Source organism: Cygnus atratus, chromosome 13, assembly GCF_013377495.2.
Source record: "Cygnus atratus isolate AKBS03 ecotype Queensland, Australia chromosome 13, CAtr_DNAZoo_HiC_assembly, whole genome shotgun sequence".
In the NCBI taxonomy this organism is placed as follows: Eukaryota; Metazoa; Chordata; class Aves; order Anseriformes; family Anatidae; genus Cygnus; species Cygnus atratus.
In genome coordinates this window covers 2650198-2670770 of record NC_066374.1, presented here as the reverse complement: position 1 = coordinate 2670770, position 20573 = coordinate 2650198, and the positions used below count along the sequence as shown (strand labels likewise).

The 20573-nt window shown below is 42.7% G+C and overlaps 2 protein-coding genes across 2 annotated transcripts in view; one reads left to right on the top strand and one right to left on the bottom strand.

Annotated features, from left to right (window-relative positions):
• COL4A5 (collagen type IV alpha 5 chain) overlaps positions 1-10544 on the bottom strand; it is a 79756-nt gene extending 69212 nt beyond the window's left edge. The window contains exon 1 of the mRNA XM_035541721.1: positions 10452-10544. Coding sequence (XP_035397614.1) covers positions 10452-10544 — 93 coding nt within the window. The remainder of the gene's footprint in view (positions 1-10451) is intronic.
• Positions 10545-11126: 582 nt separating this feature from the next.
• The window catches only part of COL4A6 (collagen type IV alpha 6 chain), a 126201-nt gene continuing 116754 nt past the window's right edge, over positions 11127-20573 (top strand). The window contains exons 1-2 of the mRNA XM_035541355.1: positions 11127-11219; positions 11324-11378. Coding sequence (XP_035397248.1) covers positions 11206-11219; positions 11324-11378 — 69 coding nt within the window. The 5' untranslated portion in view covers positions 11127-11205. The remainder of the gene's footprint in view (positions 11220-11323; positions 11379-20573) is intronic.

The following is a 20573-nucleotide window of genomic DNA, read 5'->3' as shown; positions in this document are numbered from 1 at the left end:
CGAAGTATTAACATGGTATCTGTAGTAAAAAAGGCAAAAGAAATCTGATCAGTGCTGGAAGGGGGGTGGGAGGGAAGGCAGAAGGAGGGAAATGCACCTTAGATTTTTATTTCAAACACTTGCTGATGTTTAAGCCTTCATAATATTTTCTTCTGTATTGTCTCTACTCTTCCCCTACCTCCCACCGCCACCAGTGAAAAAGATCATTTTGTAATAATGACATTCATCCAAAGAGATTCAATCAAAAAGATTTTAGTAGAAGTATGATGAGTGTATACAGAATGAACCAGACAGTTTTAATAAAGACAAATTAAAATGTATTACTCAAAAATTCCTTTTTTGAAATACTTTGAGGGATACCACCCATGAAAACTTAGGAGTAAAGTATTACTTTCAGCAGATGCTGTATAAATAGTTTAGTACTACTTATTTGGGGAAAAGAAGTCTTCAGTAGTAAAGTTAAGCTCCTCCTTGCTTCAGCAATTACATTATTATTGCTTTCTCATCAGTTGGTTTTATTCCCAGTTGCTCTGGAGGTTGCTGGGAGGCAGGTTAACAATACCCAACTCAGAGTACCCGGTAAAGACAATCCTCTGACCCAGCCTGAGGATGTCAGGCTGTCTTCTGTGCAATGCTGCATTAAAGCACTGTCAGTTTTTCAAAAGTGAGGGTAGACAAGGAGAGAACCCACATTGTCCCAACAGTAACTGAACTGAGGATGTCCATTCACAAGTAGCAGCCCTCAACTCAAGCCTTACTAAACCTCAAGATGCAGCTCAGCCTGAATTTGGGGAGGAATGAGCAGCCGCCCCTGGCATCTGCACACATTCCAACCCAGCCAGTCACTTTCTCGAAGGGAAAGTGTTCCCCGAGGCACCCTGTTTTAGGGAGTGCACCAACTCCCACAAGTGCTATTTGGAGCTGGATGCACTCCAAGAAAATAACCTGCTGTAAGTTTGTGATCTATGTTCTGCATCCTGCAGTGACTGGTAGGTTAATTGCAAGCACTAAGTACTGAGTGTTGCCAGAAAGTTTTAACTGTATTCCTCCAGTAAGCAAGGTTTGGAATGGAAGATACTTTTACAATATCCTTTTAGATCGCAGCTACAAGAAGAATAAATGGAGAACTTTGAAGACAGCCCCCTGCTTTGAGCAAGAGGTCATCCCTCCTAGCCTCCAGAGCAGCAGGATTATACTTCCAGTCTGAGTTTTTCTTTGATTCTAGAATAAAAGACAAGCTTGGCATTTTAGCTTTTTAATTTTATTTTCTTCTCTACATTAAAGTATTCCAAGAGTTAAATCCCACAGCACTTCATGTGCTTACACTCTCCTGTCAAGACCAGAGATAGTAAAGGTAGTGGAGGTCCCTAGCTCTGCAGAGCCAAGCGAAGCACAGAATTGGGACTAAAAGCTTCCAAGCTACAACTGCAACTCACATTCACATACATCAGATACCTCAGACATTCGATCGCTACCAGTCACCACAATATGGAACAAAATAAAAGGCTCCACCTGAAGAGAGCCAAAAAGCTAGGGAAGTTTGTCCAAAGATGACAGCCTTTTGACTTCACATACGGGTCTGGATGGGAGTTTTCTCCTCCCAGGAGGAAGCACCAGTGTTTTGAGACAAGTAATTAAAGCTTCTTACGCAGCATGTTTAGTGATCAATGAAAAGTGATGTTCATGTTGCTGTTACATAGCTGCGACTCAAATATAACAAAATACTGTGACTGGGGATTTTTCCCCCCCCAGACTTCATTATCTGTTTGTAACAATTAGCTTTCAGAAATTAGTCTTTGTACTTGAAGCCTCCCCCTTCTGTATTTGTCTTGTCCTCTGAGCCTCTTAACTGGCAATAATATAGCATTTGGTTCATTTCATCTGAAAACTTCAGAAGTGGCCTCTGGTACACTTCTGAATCAAAGAGCTTAAGGGCCTCCTTGCAGTTTCAAATACCAAGTCTGTTAACACATGCCTTTTTGCCATCAAGATGCAAAAGTCACTGAAAATCTTAAGTGAAGCTTTGGACAATACATCCACAGCCATTAGGTGTCTTATTGATGTTAAGCACATTTGCTTAGCCTGTCAATTAATAATTTGTCAACTGAACAGAAACAGTACCTGTCTGATTACTCTCACTCGTAGGTACAGTACGCTGGTGTTCCAAAAATAGACATGTTCTGAGCATGACTAGACCTGTCAACAAGCCTCTCCTCATTCAAACCTGAAGTTAAGGAATTTATTTTCTATGTTCACTTAGAATACAAAAACACAAGAATTGAAACTTTTCTCATCCATTTCATCATCTCTCCATTTTTTCCTCCATACTGTGTTTCAGTATATAACTCAAAGAATAAAAAAAGTTAAGGAATGGCTTTGCAGAAACCTTAAGGTTCTGTTGTGTGTGAATACACAGTGACTGGATGAAGAGATGAGTAGTCAAACACAAGTCACCTTCTTCAGACTGGTGAAAAAGCCTCCTTTTCCTTCCGAGTACCTTTGTCTTTTAAGGTTCAATAGATGAGAGTTCTTCTTAGACTAATTCAGAAAATTTTCTGAGTCACTTCATATCCGAATGACAGCTGCAAGTCATTTAGTCTTTCAGAAAGGACAGCTTCTGCTGTCATTCTGTGTAACATGTTGGTTCAGAATAAACTGAACCACAAAAATCACTGCTCCATAAAAAGGGTTCATTTTAAAAGGTTTTTAAACTGAGAACATAAGCTCCTTCACCCAAGTATCATTTTGCAGGGGCACTTTATAGGAAATTGTGCGTTCTGGGGGATGAAGGCCCATCTAGCCTTGCCTGCAGGTCACATTAGCTTCACCTAAAGAAATGAAAACTATTTGTGGTTTCCAGTAACTGCTACTTGAATTCATGGTGTATAAAGGGCAAAGTTCTTTGCCCAGGGTGCTCATTTTATTCTCCTCTATAGGACACCTGCAGGATTTCAGTGCATAAATAGAGAGGCTTGCTTCTGAAGAATCGATACTGTATTCAGTAAACACATACTGATACTATACAGTCTTATTCACAAACTGTCATATTCATTCCTTAATGACAGAATGTTAGCCTTCTTTGCTAGACAGGTGAAGCTAAAAAATCAAATGCAAGTTCAACTTGCTTAAGTTTGACAGATTTATGTAATAACAAATGCTTGTTATTTCTTCCATCCAAAGTGTGGGAGTTTGGGAGAGATTAAGGGCCAGAAGGGAAGAGCAATAAAGCTATTCTGAAAAAAGTGTCAAAAAGTTTACAGTACATCCAGAGTACTGGAGAAATAATGAAGCCCAGTATGAATTATCAAAAAAATCACTCGAGTTGCCTAGTTTGATTAGAAAACATAGGGAAATGTATGTGTCTGCCAGGAAAACAGTATTTAGAATAGAGGTGAAGCGACTGTACATTACTTGGGTATGAACTCAGAGATTTCCCACACATGGAGATGAGAAATAGTGCCAGAAAGTGTTTAATATAAAGTTAATTTGTTTTAGCAACAGGTAGCTATTAAAACAGTATGACCCACAAGTCCATGGCTGGATGAAGAAATCCATCTGGCACTGGTCTCCTTTTAAGGATTCCTGGATTCCAAGAGAACACATTCGCATCACATTTTATACTAGCATGCAAATTAAGAAGCAAAAGTGACATTCTTCAAGGTTAAGGCACAGAAGAAGAATAATCTCCTGGAGTAAGAACAGCATAGAGAAGATGGCATCAGGAGGTGGGGGAAAGAATTGCTAGCCTCAGGCACAATAGGCTAACAAAACCACTTACCCTTCCCACATGTGAGTTCGAGACTTTTAACCAAGCAGAGTAACAGCACAGAAAAGGATGACCTTCCAACTTCAGAAGTACAATAGTGAAAGAAGCATAGGCAAATGGTTATTCCAGACACTGTATCAAGGAGCTGAAACATTAATTTCACTCAAAAACGATCACTTATCAAGTGCTAAGTGATTTTTTTCCCTCAAGTTCTGAGTTGTAAGGGAAACTTATTTCCTTCTGTTTGAGGAACACTGCAAATTGCACTTCAGTATATTAAAATACAACACACCAATGCATATTACCAGTGCACGTGCTTACATATAAGTCTAATTTCTGAGACAGTGCTACAAGATGAAGAGAAGGCTTTGACTTCCCAGTCATAACTACCAGTTACAGACAGCACATGGTGAATGCAGGTTATGAAGTGTACAACACAACACCTCTGATATCATCTACAAAATTCCTTCCTTCCACTCAATGCTGCCAATGCTCTAAGGTGCTTCAAGTACCTGAAAGAGTAGGTAGAAACAGGAGTCAGTCAGAAACACTGGGGTTTTTCTTCAAGCCTCATTGCCTTTTTCTCAGTACAAATGTTGGCATGTTGCTTCACTATCACTCCAGTTGCTACATAAAGCCCAATTTAATGCTCACAAATGAAGGTTCTTGTATACTTGTCTAGTGCAGTAACTGTGCAAGAAGCCAGTTTGACCAACTGAAAATTAAAGCTAGAAAGGAAGGTCTGTGTAGTTCTGTTCAATTTTCTGTGTAGGAGTACTAAAAATATGGTATAGATTTGGAGGGACTCAACAGCCCTGAGAGCACTCTGGGCTGAGATACCTGTCCGGTTTCACCTTTCCCACAAGCTGCCCTACAGCCCCGAGCACCTACACGAAGCCTTTCCACCACAGCCCCGCTACTTGCCCAGTGCGCAACCAGAACCATCGTCCCTTAACCCAAGGCAAGAGCCCCCCAAGGACCTGTCAGCCTGCCAGTTGACACCAGAGCCGGTAAGGTGATCGTACCTACTGTAACTACGTCTCCAAATACAACACGAAAGAGGTAGAAAAAGCAAGAGTTAGTAAAAGACGTAAAGAGATGAAAGCTTCATTTGGTATCAGTGAAGCATTTGGAAAAAAACTAAGGATTTTCTTGCTTATTGTTTCTTGTAGATTCATTTGGTATACTACCATGTACATACACCTCAGCTTTAAGAAAGGATTGTCCAAGTCTAGTTTCACAAAGCATCTTAATTCCCCAGGAAGCACTACAGCATAAGTAATCTTCCTGTAAATTAATGGGGCATTTTAAAAGCAAGATTCAGTGATAACAGCTAAGGTCAGTACTGGAATAAACAGGTTTTTTCCAACATGTTCAAGACATTTCAGCACAGAGCCCTAACAGATGTTTAGGGCATTTCAGCACAAAGCCTTAACAAAGGCAGACAATGGCAAAAAGAGAACTTACTAGGCTGTTTTTGGCTGAGCTTTACTTATCTCACGGAAAGCTAAGACAACGGAAAGTAGGGTTTCCAGCAGAGCTGCAGTAGCAAAGCTTATCTAGCATACAGGGGGCCACGTTTGACCACAGGAGAGGAGTTCTGCAGGTCTAACCATATGCCTCAAAGAAAAAATCATTTTGTAGACAGCTCTTTGACTAAGCGCTAGTCTAAGTGTTGTTAGTAGATGTCTTTTACAGTGCCAGGAGAGGGAACATTGAAATTCAGCTCTGTCATTTTAATTCTCCTTAGAGAGATTAGGTAAAAGAAACAAAATACTGATGAGACTAAACTATTTTTCTTTCCCCCCCAAATGGAAGAAGGGGACAAGAAGAGAAATCCAACCACAGAAGTTGGAGCTGCAATAACTGAGCCTTGAAGGGTATCGTTAAAGTCAGCTCAAATCCATAGCTTTAGAGTCCCTTTCTTCCTGACTCCTAAAACAGGCTTCAGGTTAAAAAAAATATCAATATTACCTCTACATTTTTTCCCTCTTGTTACATTATAGCAAAGTGACATATATACACATACACTGTGCAAGACACCCTCCACATAAGGAAACTCATACTTCGAAGTTTGAAAACAGAATACAAATTACAGTTTTCAATGCTGCCATGCTGACAGCCTGAGATGGCTTTTTAAGGAGTTGCAACCAAAACACAGCAGCAGCTATCTTCACTGGAAGTAAACATGAGACCTACTTACAATTGCATACAATTACAGTTAATCTTGACTACAGGATGCACAAGTAGTCTTAAAGCACACTTCAGAGCACAGCTTTACTCTCAGATAGTTACATTTAGACTCCTGGGATGATTCAGGTTGGAAGGGGCCTCAGGTTGGTATTTACCCCAGATTCCCCTTGGAGCATGGGAACAGAGACACAGTTTCATAAACAAAAGAAAATACAAGTGTCTTTTTCAAGAATACTAAAGATGTCCATAGTACAGTTTAAGAATCAGACTTTTAGAGGAACTAAATTATCACCAAGTCAATGCTAAAATGGTTAATTCGCAATATAATTTTGAAATTATGTGACTGTGGAATAGCTCTTCACCCTAAAATTAAGAACGTATCCCCCACATGCAGTATCCTAAATTTAGGACCATCTCCTTCACAAATTCTCCAAGAAAGATATAAACTCCGTGAGAAAGGCTTAAAACAAAAGTTATTTTACAATTAGTTTACAAGTATTGGAGTTTGTTTTTTAAAGAGGACCTTTTCAGGACCTTACTTCAGCTCAGCTGCATTCATGCTGTTGATAAGTCCTTGATACACTGAAGCCTTTCCTCTGCACACCACCCATCTGCAATTACATAACCAGGGCTTTCAGCAAGTTTCCTTTTCAGAAAACTGCACTGCATCAGCGACACTTCATACTGTTTAATTGCATTGTTAACCTCCCACAGGAAGGTAAAGGATGCTTAAAACCATACTAGAAGTACACCTCTTGAACAAATTTTTACACGTTCTGTGCTGTAAGCCAGCTGCTCTTAGCAGAGAAGCCTGAAGTTGACATCAGATAGCCAAAAACTGGGTAGAGCACCAGCTTAAAAGCACCCCCATGAGTTCAAGTCCAGACGGCCTGATGCAACAGTCAGGCAAAAAGTGCTTTCATTCCCAGCAATTTGTCTGGTATTATTATTGGCGGAGGCTGCTTGGGCATGCTTGCGTAACGCTATTCCTCGAACGTGCAAGCATTATCTAGATATCTTGTTAAATGGTGATACGCAGGGGAGAGTTTACACAGTTGATGCCATTAGGGGAGAGTTTTCGTTTAAGCGAAGGGAGGGTCAAAGTGCACCATACATCCTCACGGCCTGCAGAACGGCTTCCTCGCCGCACTTTGTCCCAGAGAGACAATACGCCTGGTAGTTTTGCCAGGGTGTTCTTTCCAATTTCAGTTGTTTTGTAAGACTGATAAGTCCCTGTGTGTTCCAGTAAAACTAAGAGCAGCTAACTGCATTATGGTAAGCACTACTGCTTATTCAGTGTAGAAAGATCACTGTAAATTTACGTAACTGTTAAATAAACCAAGTAACACTTCATCCTAGGAAAGTTTCCCCTTCTTTAAAAAAAAAAAAAGGGTACATAGCTTAGATAATTGCTTACAGTGAGTAGATGAATCCATCATAATGAGGAAAACACCAGAAAGTGCCTAAGCAGAGGCACCAGGAGCATGCTAGGAGTTTCTGCTGAACTATCAGTCTATTTCCATCATGTAGGAAAACTGAATAAGATCCATAACTATTTTTTATGCATGGCTACAAAAAACTAGATGTTACAGTCCGAAGGAGTATTGTTACATTTCATGCAGAATGCCTTGGATTTGTTTGCATTTCAGTATACACCAGAGCACATCCTGAGATACAACTGTTACTGTGCATCTTCACAAGCCATGAAAGGTCAACAGCAAAACACACGACAAGTGACAAGTTGCAAGTGTGAGGGCTTGAGCCTTGATGTTATGCAACAGTCTTGTGCACATCCTCAGAATTTCAGGATGAAATATTGTTTGAATTCCGCAGGCGAGCATCCATTCCATCCTGCTTTTCAAGACCTAGCTTTCATAACTAGCGAGCCAGGCAGTTACGAAATGCAAGATAATGGTAGCCAATCCCATGAAAAATATTTGGGTCTAAAGCAGATGACTATCATTTACACATCAAGAATATTAATTAAGTACAGTGTAACTAACTACATGAGATATATGCATATACTCATGTCAAACTGGAATAAAAAACGCAGGCAAAGAAAACAAGACATCACAAAAATTTTGGACAACTTTAGGGCAGACAAAGCCCATTTACACACACTAAACATCTAGGCCTTAACCATAAAGGTTCCCCTCCCCCCCCCCCCCATAAGAGCTAATAAGCAGTCACTAACTTCAACGGAGTTTCATAGATTAACACAAATCAATAATCTAGTTCATCTCAATAATCTAGCTCATCTCCGTTCTTTAACTAAAGAACTTCCACAATTGTAACTTAAGATCACTTCTCTATAGAGAGGGGTAAGCCTGCCAGGAAAGGGAAAAGCACTTTGCTTATAATAGAAGCTAGTTGACTTATATACCTGTGTGTGGAATTATATAAGAAACACCAAGTCATTTAGGCAACAATATTGCCCCTTTGCATATGTAAGCACTCACATACTCTGATGACAGCAAATAAGTACCTTTCCTGTACTCCACGCACCGCTGGCACCATATCCTACCCCTTTCCTCCTCCCACTCTGAAGTAACACTGGTCTGACTCCCAGCTACTTTTACACTGCTAGCCAGCGCTGACATGCTTCACCCTACATCACTGCTCAGTCTGTACAAATGCACTGCATGACCCAGATCCTACTCACCAAGCTGAGTTTATGGCTTAAGGGCAATGGAAATCCAGTAATAAAACTGGAACAATTAAATTCACCCATACTGAGTATGAGCTTCTGGGGGTTTTATTAAGTCATTGTCTCCATGGACAGATAATAGCAATGCTCTGTCACCTTGTACTTATCACTTAGCATAGATAGTCCTACAATCCAGAGCAAAGACAACATGATTTTTACATTTAAAATGTGTATGATGAGGTTGAATAAGCTCAGATATTTTAGTCAGGACACCAGAATGACTTCAAATCATCCCACCAGGATTATCCTGTTGGGGTAGGGAAACCCAACATAAGGCCCCAAAACAATATTCACAAAGAGACTGTGTGTATTATGCATACTGCTATAGTGTTAGTTCTACCTCTTCTGACCATCAAAAGAGTAAAACACTGATCCAAATTGATACGGGTCAGCATAATTTAGCATTGTTACCATCATGGGAGATTCAAGGACATCAGAACACCAAAGTACTAAGAAACCAAAGAGTCAGCAGGATTTGTGTAGGTTGGGAACAGAGCTGCCTGTCTCTTTCTCCCATCCCCACTAGCCCTCAGGTCTTGAGTTAATCTCATCTCACCGTAGGGCAGTAAAACCCCAGGAGACTCATCCTAAAAGAAAGCCTGTAGCACAAGGTGGCATTGAGATCCATGAACTCCACCATTTTGCTTTCTCCTTTCTTTTCTCTCGAGGCACAGGGCTGCCTACAGGGTCAGCCCAGCAGCACCCCGTTCCAGGACCCCACAGACTCCCACCACTCACACACACACACATCTCTGCTTCAGGGCTTTCCTAAAGGAGGGGGAAGAGGCCATATTTATGCACACAAACCCACCCCTCTTCAATCCCCACCTCCTAAACAGTGAAATCCTGCGGGTGGAACTGACCCAGCCCCTCCTTTAAGGGGTAAAAAGTTGGGGAACTTTATGGGAAATAGTCTGGGGCCTGGTGGCACTTCACACAGCATCAGAAGTAGCACCGCAGGCAACACGAAGACAAGCAGCTCTCAGAAGCCGTAAGCACTGATAACACACTAGTATCACTTACGTTTGGGTACACTCCTGCGAAGAAGGAGGGGTGGAAGAGTAGAAGAGAGCATTACAGCCAACCTTTACTTTTTGGAAGGGCAAACGAAAGGTCTACAAAGTCTCACTGTAAAGGAATGCACTTCAAAGGAGCTCCAGACAAGTAGGATTTTGTCAGCTCTATCTACAAAACCGCGCATGTAGTAGGGCCACAGCAGAGAGGTGCTTTACGCCTCTTGTTAGGACCGCTTTTCAACTGGGGAACAATCTGAAACATCAGAAACCTGAACTCATTTTCTCTTCCACATAAGCTTCAGAAAAGTTATTGCCCCGAGCAGTGGATTGTAAAAAGCAGATAGGAGCTGACACACACTGAAGCAGGAGCCCGTTCCTTGCCCCATCCCTCGGTAGCAGCAGGTCCCTGTGAAGCACTTGACCAAGCAGCCGGTGCCTCCTGCCCCCAGGTCTGTGAGGGGAGGCAGGGTGGGCACCCCAGAGGCAGCACAGCCCCCTCCTCCTCCTACTCCTCTTCCTCCTCTCCCCTACCAATGGCGCCCAGCACCACCTGAGAAGCACCCCCGGGCCTTCGGGGCGCCCCCAGCCCTGCCGGAGGGGGGCGTCCGGCCTCCTTTGTCCCCCTGCCTCCCGCACACGGCTCCCCCAGTACCTCAGCCCCCCCCCGAGCCGGGTTCCAATCAGCTTCCCGCAGTGGGGAACCTTCAGGGGGACCCCAAAGCTCCCCCCCCAGCGCCTGAGGAGAACCCAGGGGACGCCCCACACTCACCGCCGCCGCCGCCTCGTCCAGCCGCCAGCACCCCAAGAGCAGCACCACCAAGCACCCAGCGGCTGGGCTGCGGCTTCGCCACCGCAGCTCCATCCTCGCAGCCGCCTCAGGAGGTCCTGGAGCCGGCGTGAGGCGCGGGCATAGCCCGGCGGGGGTTGCACGGCTCGCTCCGAGCAGCACCCCCCGAGCACCCCACCACCACCCGCCCCTCTGCCGCGCTCGCCCGCTCCTCCCGGCTCAAGTCCTCCCGGGACTACTTGCCCGCCCCGCGAGATTCATCCGCACCACAGGCGGCCCCCAGCGCGTCTGTGGGGAAGGGGCCGCTCCGCGCTGAGTAGAGGGGGCCGTGGCTCCCCGGCCGCCGCTCCCCGCCCGGCCTTCACGCTTCGGGCGTCGGGGTTTTGGCGGAACGGAGGGTGGGAGCCTTTTGCCTCTCCCCGCTGCTTCGTCTGGCGGCCGTCGAACCCCGGACTATTTTCCGTGGCGGAGGCAGCGGGGTGTGAGAGGTTCGACGGCGGAGGGGGGCCGCTGGCGGTGCCGGGGCCGCACCTCAGGAGTGGGCGGGCGGCGGGGCCGGTAGGGGTGCTTCTGCGGGCTCCGCTCCCCTCACCTCAGGTGCGACGTTCTAGCCGTGGCCGCGCAAACTGCGCTGTTCGCGCACTGCAGGGATGAGGAGGTGACCGAGAGGCGGCTGGGAGGGGGAGACCCACTGTTCCCTGAGCCGCGCCGGGCGTCCTCCCCTTCCTCCGGCGGCATGGGCTGCGCTGGGTGAGTGCTGGGGCGCGGTGGCCCCTTCGCTCCCCTTCCCCTTCCCCTTTCCCTTCCTTCCCCGACCCCGCCGTGACCCTGTCTGTCCTCTCGCCTCCCCTCAGGCTACTGTGGGTGCTGCTGCTGCTTGTCTGCCTGGGCATGGAGCCGGCGAGCGGGGTAAGTGAGTGGCGCCAGAGCTGGTAGCTGTGCTCTCTGCCCCCGTCCCCCTCGGGCTTCTCCTCATGTAGCTTTTTTGGGGTGGTGGACAACAAGTACAGGCGCTTTCTGCCCCCTTTCCTAGCCCCTATACCGCCCCCGTCTCCTCAGGGCCGACTGCTGCAAGCCCCCGGGTCCCTGCCCCCAGGGGCTGCTCCCCGACCCCTCCGAGCTGAGGGGGGAAATGAAGGGTTAATTAACGTTTAAACAGCTTAACGAGGGATCGTGGCTTCTTACACATTCACCGCTTTCATTTTTTTGGTCTCATAATTTTCTGTAACTGGGGTGTTTAAGTTGTTAGCCCACTCGGCTGCAGCGACTGAAAGAGTCCTTTGGAGAACCTGTAGCATGAATCAAGTGTGCAAGTGGTGTACAGCCAGCTCAAAACAATCTCCGTGTTGTATTGTTATGGAAATGAAGGCTGCACAATGTCCTTTAGTCTTTGTAGTCCCGATTTCATCACGCATAACCTACAATGAATTAATGTAAGCGGTCGGTATAATATGTTTTGCGAATGTTTATTTAAATTCTTCTTCTAACAGGCTTCTAACAAAAACAGTTTAAAACATGAGCTCTTGATTTCTTAGCCAATGTTTTCCTAGTGCTTTTGCTACTCTTTTGATTAAACTTTTAAGGACTTAGAGTCTTCCTGTACAACTGGCAAGAAGTCTCTTGAAAAGGCTTTAATAGCAGTGGAGTTTATATTTTTTATAAATATGAAAGACTCGCTTCTGCCTTTCACTTTTTATAATCGATTGGACTGGTAGAATTTCACTGTCCTGATCAGGTGGTAGTTACAGGCTTTAATCTTCCCAAAGATTAAAAGATTAGACAACGTGCAAAGCTGTGGGAGTTACTTTTCATGTGTTTTTTTTTCCTTCAACAAAACCAACAACTGTTCTTCTGAGTGTTCTTAATGCCGTGGAATCTATGTGGAAACACAGCACATATTTTCAAAGCTTTTTGAAACAAAAATGGCAAGCCATATTTTGCGGTTCTTTTTATAAATTCATGCGGTATGTCAGTGAAATTATTCTTGATAGATGTAACCAACATCAGATTTTTAATTACCTGTTCCAGGTTTGCATTATACCTGTTGGAAAGCGCAACCTTCAAGCAGTCAGACTTTTGTTTCTTGATATGTTTTGTTGCATGCAAAAGGACTTTGTCAATGGAAGTTCTATTGAAATGAGTAAGATGAATATCTACATGCCGTTTCTAAGTCTTCCTGGCAGTTCTCTTCATAGTTAGAAAACAAACAAGATCTTTGTTTTTGTGTGAGCAGTCTACAGGTATCAAAAAGTTTCAGAAAGAGGTCTCTAAAACATCTAGTTTTAGTACTTTGTATGTCTAAGTGGTTAATGCCCTTAATTACCGTTATTAAAAAGCTGGCAAACATGCTCAACAGGAAAGATAGACAACTATGTTTTTGTCATCTTTTCAGATAGAGCAGTGGGTAATTGACTTTCTTGTATCACTGAATTAAAAAAAATTGAAAAATCACCACCAACAACAAAAAACCAGCCACACCCTAACGCCTTCCAGCATGAAGACCTTAAGAGAAAATGCTAAATTGAAATTGGTTTTGCAGTAGGCAGAGCTTTTTTGTGAAAAGAAGAATCTCTGTAAGGTTACTGAATAGTCCTCAGCTGTGATTTGAAGTGACTGGGTGTTGTGAAGTACAATGTTAATAGAATGAAGTTAAAGCTTTGGGTTAATAAAGAATAATAGCTTCCCAAAGGCTACTCAAAGAGATGGTCAACAGTTGAAGCACTTCTTGTTGAAGGTGATGTGATGTGTAACTTTGTTTACCTTCTCTTCATTTAATCTGATTTCAATAACTTATCTGTTGCAAACCTCACAAATATTGCACCGATTTTTTGAGTGCTCTTCCAGAATATTTCTGTGAACGTGGCTAGGCAGGGGCTGATACGTCAGGCCAACATCCTGCATAAAGTTGCATCAAAGATGGCTTTGGCTCAGAAGTCTCGATTACAAGTTATTCATCCCTTTCTAAGAATGGGATTTAAAAGTGTATCATATTTATTTTCTCAGCTTGTACTTATTTTTCCTGGGTATAAATGATGTTGTGTTGAATGGCAGTACAAAATTAGGCCTATAATGCAATCTAAGTTTTCGTGAACCAAATGATGAAAGTATAAATGACTGTTATCCGTGTGGTTACTTTGCAAGAGAGGATTACCTTTTTTGTAGGCTAATTTCTGGGAGTGACCTAAGAATTTCCCTTAACAGCTGTCAGTTGAAGTCACCTCAGAAGCTATGCCTCATTCATGTTTTCAATCTTTTATTATTAGTATTTTACATTGATCATGTATCAGGAGTGTCAGTGCAAGAAATTGCGTAAGTATAAACCAGAAAGGCAGTACTTTCATTGCACTCTGAGGCAAATGGCAAGAATTGGTCCAGAGCTGGAGGGAGTATGATGAAACTTTGGAACAATCCTTGTGGCAGGTGTTCACCTCAGCTAATCACTGACTGCTAATGGGGCTTTTTCAGGGCAAAATGCAGTTTTTAGAAGAGGGACTTCAAAGAGGATAATCAGTGTTTTGGTGATGCTTTGGGAATGTCCTCCTATAAACATGGTGGAGGATGGGATAAAGATGGTTACAATGACCACAGATAGCCTCTTGCAGTGAAATTTGACATTCTCATCTCTTTACAAGGCTCTCAGAGGTGCTTCATGGTATCAGTAGTTCTAGGAATTGTTCTGTGCCCACCTGAGAGCATACCTGGTGTACAGGTGAGATGATAACTCCTTGTTTATGTCCTTTATCTTACTGTTCAGCTAGCTGAGCACATTTGGAATATGGGCCAGTATTGATGTGACGTCCTAAGTAACTACTTATTGTTGGAGAGCTTCTTCTGGAGCAGTTGAGCTTTCAGACAGAGCTCAGTTGACTTTTATTTCGTGAGTCTGGACTTCGTGTACTATTGCTACTCCTCCAAATCTTTTTCTTTTTTTTTTTTTTTCTTCTTGATAATAAATGTGCAGATTAACTAGAGATATTCTCTTTTCAAGTGCTTAATGTCTTTTTTCAGCAATACATTTAGCACATTTGGAGGTATACAAGTAAGGAAAGAAAACTAACCGTATGTGATAAAACCAGTTCTGGGCAGTCTGCTCTATTTGGAGTAACTGAAGCTCACTGGTTTATGGCAAGCTAGTCCAGGTGATCTTGTTTCTTTCTTCTCTTAACATACCCCAGGTTTTCTGTGCATTTATTTATGGTACAAGTGTTTCTTGATATCTTTTAATTTAATATGTACTGGATGGGTTTAACTGAACCAAACTCGTTTTCAGTGGCCTCATGCCAAAGATAAATTTTGTCTTGGAGGTCTATTTGGGGGGGGGGGGCGGAATAGCTGTTTAATTATGGATATTTAAAAACAGAGTTACCGCTCTCATCATTCCACTTTCCACAGTTCAGTTTCTGGAAATGTGATCTTATCCATCAAGATCTGTTTTAAAAGTTGTTTTTTCCCCATTTCTTTGTTGTTTTGATCACTATAGGTATGTGACCCTTCTGAAGACTCACTTTTTACAGCTATAATGTCTTTACATAGCTTTGACCTTTGTAAAGAAAGAAGTAATGTCTGATAAAATTGCTCATGTAAGGAAGGATTCTAGAAATTCAAGAAATAATGTAAAATGCAATTTTAATCTTGTAAACCTCTCAATTTGCTTACTAGGCAAGGCAGCTTCTTATTTGTAAGGACGTGTGGGTGCAGAGGCACTTGTTTGGCAAAGATGCGTACTGCATTGAGAGTGGTCATGTTGGAAAGGTCGAATTTTAATAGCAGTAGGTCTGCTAATCCTTGGTTCTGTAGAAAAATAATGAGAATTTTTATCTGAAGCATAAAAATATACAAGGGAGACAAAATTGCTAATTGTGTAGCCTTTGCCAACACATGTCAAATTTTATGGAAAATTTCACTTAATGCTGAATATCCCCTTCTCTCCCATCTAAACAAAGAATGGTTTATTTGCTGAATGTCTTCTGGGTGCTAAAGATAACTGAGTGTAAAACATGGCATTTTATTTCTTACTCGAACGTTGCATCAGGTCACAGCAGTTAAGAAACAAGGTAAGGTATGTGGTTGTGTTCTGAAGAGATCTTTTTCATGTTGTTATCCGTTTAAGGTGGTGGCTGCCTTTTGTGTAGGTGTGAGAGGCAGCGTGTGACTTAAGAAACTTATTTCCCCTGGGGCAGGCCAGCTTTAGTGCCAGCCATAGTGTTCCCCTGCCTGAAGGACCGGTGCTGTGTTGGTGTCCCTCAGGTAGGGACAATTCATGGTGGGGTCTCTGTCCTGTCTCCAGCCTCACAGCAGGGATGCTCTCAAGGTAAGTAAGTACAGGTTTGGTACCTTACTCCATCCTAATTCTTCCCGAGGGAACTGCAGTAATGTGCTTCCAGATGTTCTGAGAACGTACAGATTACAAAAAGTTGTGGCACTAAGAGGGCTGTGGCTTGCAAATCCATAAGTGCCCAAGATCTCACCTCCACCTCACCTTAGTGTTTCATAGTCATGCTCCACTTGCAGACACACAGATGCTCCTAGAGGAGAGCTGGTGACTCCCTGACTCGTAGAGGGAGAAAACTTTCCCCCAGAACCCCAGAGATGCAGCATCTATTCAGGCAGGGCTGCCGAGCTATCACCAGCTGCTGGTATTTAATCAGACAAGTTTTCAACCCATAGGAAGCTGCTGTGCTTTTTGAAAAGGGTGTGATCAATCCAAAGGCTGCGCACTATTCATACAGATGCTCTGCATTATTTCTTCAAGTACTTTTGCTGCTGCTGAGTGCTGACTGCTATGTTATATCCACTCAGTCTCTTGTCAGGTGGAGTTCTGGCTATGTGCAGGGAAATACGACCTGTGTTCTAGTTTTTGAGCTTCTTTGAAGATGAACTTGGAAGAGAGAGAACTCAAAATGCTACAAAGCTAGTGATTCTGTGTTGGTGCTGAGGAAACAAGTATATTTCAGAGATGCTAGATAATTTTAAGCTTTCTTCAATGCCTTTTATGAAATTATAAATTCCTTTAGGGCATGTACCTGAAAGTAATAAAATGAAGGTACTTTTTCTGTTAAAAAATAACAAAAATTGGTGTTCTTATTTTGTAGAGTGAGATGTCATGGTATTTCAAGGTGACTGAACCAGCCCCATCCTGTTCCCTTAGTCTCTGCTCACTTGGTTACCTTGATATTGAGAGGATCAACGCGGTGAAATTGGACTTGCTTCAGTCCACTGAGATGTCGGTAGCAGCTGTGCTCTGAGTTTGCCTTATGATTCACTTACCGGTCTGTTTTCTCCTGTTTAGCTGGAACCTACTGTACTTTGTGTTTCCAGCCCTTGCCTCAACGTGCTCTTAAGCTCCTCTGCCTTTCTAGCTCTCCTTTGTGTCTTAGCCGAGGGAGCTGCCAGTATGACTCCTGGCAGTAATCTTACTGTGCTTTTTCTGATGCCTCGCTCTTTGCAGCGGTGAGGACATGTCAGTGCCTGTTACCTAGGAATCTCTGCACAGATTCGCTTCAGAAGCTTGCACCTAGTTTTTGCTGCTTTGCCCATTAGTAATAGGAACAAACGATCCCATCCCTGACAGAAACATTGGCAAGACTTCAGTGTGACATATACCGCAGGTAAAGTCATCTACGTATTGCATCTGGACTAATCATGAACTAGCCAGAAAAGGTAATACATCAGTTGAGGTTTCTGTAAGAACTAAATGTGGTTTTTCCCTTTTCTTCAACTCTGCGTGTGTCATCTTCCCGTTTCCATAGAAGGGGAAAGAGCTTGGAGGCAAGGTAGCAACAGCAACCTTAAAAGTTTCTTTGGCTGGCAGAGAGATCAAGACCTGTCACTTCCTAGAAAGTAATCAGATTGGATGAAATGTTTGTACAGAGTGAGCTGAAAGACATCTGCATAAACACATTTATAAGTGTTAGAAGGGGCTGGTTTTGATCTAGAAAGCAGAGGAGAGGAAAATGAGAGTGCAGTTAAAAAAAGGATGGACTTAGAAATGTTCCTATGCTTCTTAAAAGTACTCCATAAATGCTGTGTGTCAATGAAACAGAAAATAACTGTCCTACTTCTTTTCCTCCTGGCATCATTTTTAAAGCTCTAAATAGTGATAAATTTATGCTTTGCCTTTTCCAAACTTTTTTTAATTACTGCATGCACTTTGCCTGTTCACATTGCACCAAATGGTTGTTTGAATCATTAAAGGTATTATTTCCTATTAAGAAAGGTTTTGCTTTCACACGTAGAAAGACCGTCTCTCTGTAGACGTGAAATGATGTGTAGCTCTAAAAAGGAGGTTTAAACCAAGAAGTGTTTCTTTAGAAAATGATACGATTACAAAAGGGATGATGAATCTGTTGCTCTTAATACTTTACTTTTAAGTTAATGCTTAGAATTTATAGCCTGGCAAGTCAATTTTCCAGAAATGCATGTAGATACGTATCTCATTACTGGTAACGAAGTTAAATAGATTCATTGACACAATGAGTAATTACTTGACAGTCCCAAAGAGGTACAGGACCTTGAAGTTGTAATAGCTCTCCTCATATCGGTCGAAATTTTGCTGTGGAATACATAGAAATCACTTACTCTGTAAAACACATTTTAAAAGCAATTTGGAATTATTGTGATTGCTATAGTGGGAACACATCAAAACAATAGGAAGGTGAATCATTATACTGTACTTTGATGATTAAACCTATTCACAGAGCAGGGTGTAACTGCACTAGAAGAACATAGCCTGCAGGAGCAAAAACATTTGGCAAAAAGCAAGCTTGTAAAATTAAGAATTTATAGGAGTCTTCAGACTTTTCCATAAAAGGAGCCCGTAGGCTTCCAGCCTCAGCCCTCCATGTGAGATTCGAGACTATCACAAAATGTGTGCGAAGGGCTTGAAAAGTTGGAGCATTATCTGTAAAATTAATGTATTTGTAAATATTTTCTAAGTAGAAGCGTGGATTTGGCTGGAAAGCCCGGCTGGCAAGTCCTGCATTGCATTGCGTGGTGTACAGAACATACTGACTCCTTGCTACTGCAGGAAAGGATCGAAGTGTGCTGAGTCTCGAGCTTGTGGTCATGGCTGGTGGTCTGTAGTAAGCCACGAGTGCCCAAAGTAAGGTACTTTATTTCCAGCTTCCTTCTGAAATACACAAGCTTTTACTTTGATTCACTAAGGGAATAGGTGTAACAAAAATGAGTTGTTTTCCATTTAGCATTTTTTTTAAATCTATTTTAATCTGAAATGCAGTTTTATTACCTCTCTCTTTTTGTAAGCTTTATGTGATCATTTTTGATAAGGATTAGCAGTGCTTTTTCAACCTAATACAGTAGTTTGGGCTTAAAGTGGAAATTGCCTGTGAGATCTCCTCTTGCAGATGGTATGAAGCTTTTTGCTGTCACTGGGGAAGGTGTAAGGTGTAAACTTAACAAAAAGAGAGAAAAGATGCTAATAGGATGGTGAAGAGAAGAAGCTCTCAAGCCACTCCTGTTGGAGAGGTAGAGCATTGTAGCTGCTGGAGCAAATACCTGCTCCTGAGCCTGCTTTTACTCTAAGTAGATACAGGAAATATTCTTTAAACTCCACAGAGTTTTGAAGTTAAAAGAGTTGGTGACCATGAACAGAATACTTTGGATGGTCTCTTCAAGGTAGTGATTATATGGTTTGCTCTGTGGTACTCTTAACAACCTTAATCTCTGTGAATCTATAATCTTGTTAGGATTAAACTGAAATCCTACTAGATAATTAGAGTGAGCTCTGAACTGTGGTTTGACCTAATACCTCTCTGTGGAGCAATTTCCATGTTAATGTATTGGCCCTGAAGCATGGGGAGTGCTGAGAACCCTCAGCAGGGTCTCTGGGAACGGAGGGCCTCCTGTTCCTCAGGTAAGCTGCAGAAAACCACCTGAGGCTTTGCAGAGGCTGCTCATCACAGGCTGTACAAACTGGGCTCTGGGTCGGAGAGTTTTTAATGTCACTGTGCTCATATTCCATTGAACGCAAAAATGCGTTTGCAGACCCTCCAGAGTGACGAGACTCGCAGAATAGGCTGAATCCTGAAATGAACGTGCCTGTTAAACTGTGTAGTCAGTTTTATACCTTTTCTAGGGTTCTTTCATCATGGACATTCATTTGACCCTATTTGACTCTTTCTCTTACATAAATACAAAGTAGTATGTTGCAGTTTTAACTTTTAAATGCATAACCACTGTTTATGTTACTGTATTGTCTTTCACCCCTGGTTTTGAGTGCTTTGCAGATGTCCTTCCACAGTGCCTGGCCATGTTGTTTTGTGGCAGCTTAAATAGTGGTATTGCTCCTTTCCTAGTGCGAAGAAAGCTTTGCCCCAGATCAAATGGCCGGTCAGTAGTGGAGCTGGATTGTGGCTCCTTGTTCTCTGCTCCAGCATGAGATGTGAACATGTGATGTGAACAGATGTTAGAGCCGGGAAATGCAAAACAGCACTTTGCATAATGAACCCAGGTCTATTATGGAGCTTTGCTGCTTTGAACTGTCCCAGGATAATTGGTAGCCCTTTGTATGCCCTAAGGGTCTCCTGTAAATGAGAAGTCTTGGACTGTCTGCCTTTGGAGCTGTGGAAGGGTCGAACCCCTAACAAGTAAGGCACAGAAATGTAATCAGTTGTTTGTGGCTATTTAAAGATCCTCTGTCCAGCTGAATCTTATTCTATGTGCTAGCATGATACTGTGAGGTTTCCAGAGAGCCTGGCTGGTTTTTATCTTTCAGCCTCACACTGCCCAGCCAAGTTCTGCACGTCTCAGAGGAGTGGCAAGGACTGACAACCAGCTAGTTGGTCTCAGCTCTGGTCTGGCAGGGATACAGTAGGGTTGGTTAATGCTTAGATCAGATCTTACTATGACTCTTTAACTCTATTCAAGGATGCTTTATGAAACAGCAAACTGAAATGTTTGCCAAGCATTTTAGATAGAAATAAACTAGGACTACATTAAAAAAAAAAAAAAAAAGTGATGTATTTTTAAATGTTTTTTTCCCCCAAACATAAATCTGATTCATAAAACAATAGCTGTTGAGCATATTTCAGGCAACTTTTTAATTTCAAAGCTCGGTAATAAGAATTTAATAATTCTCATGCTGAG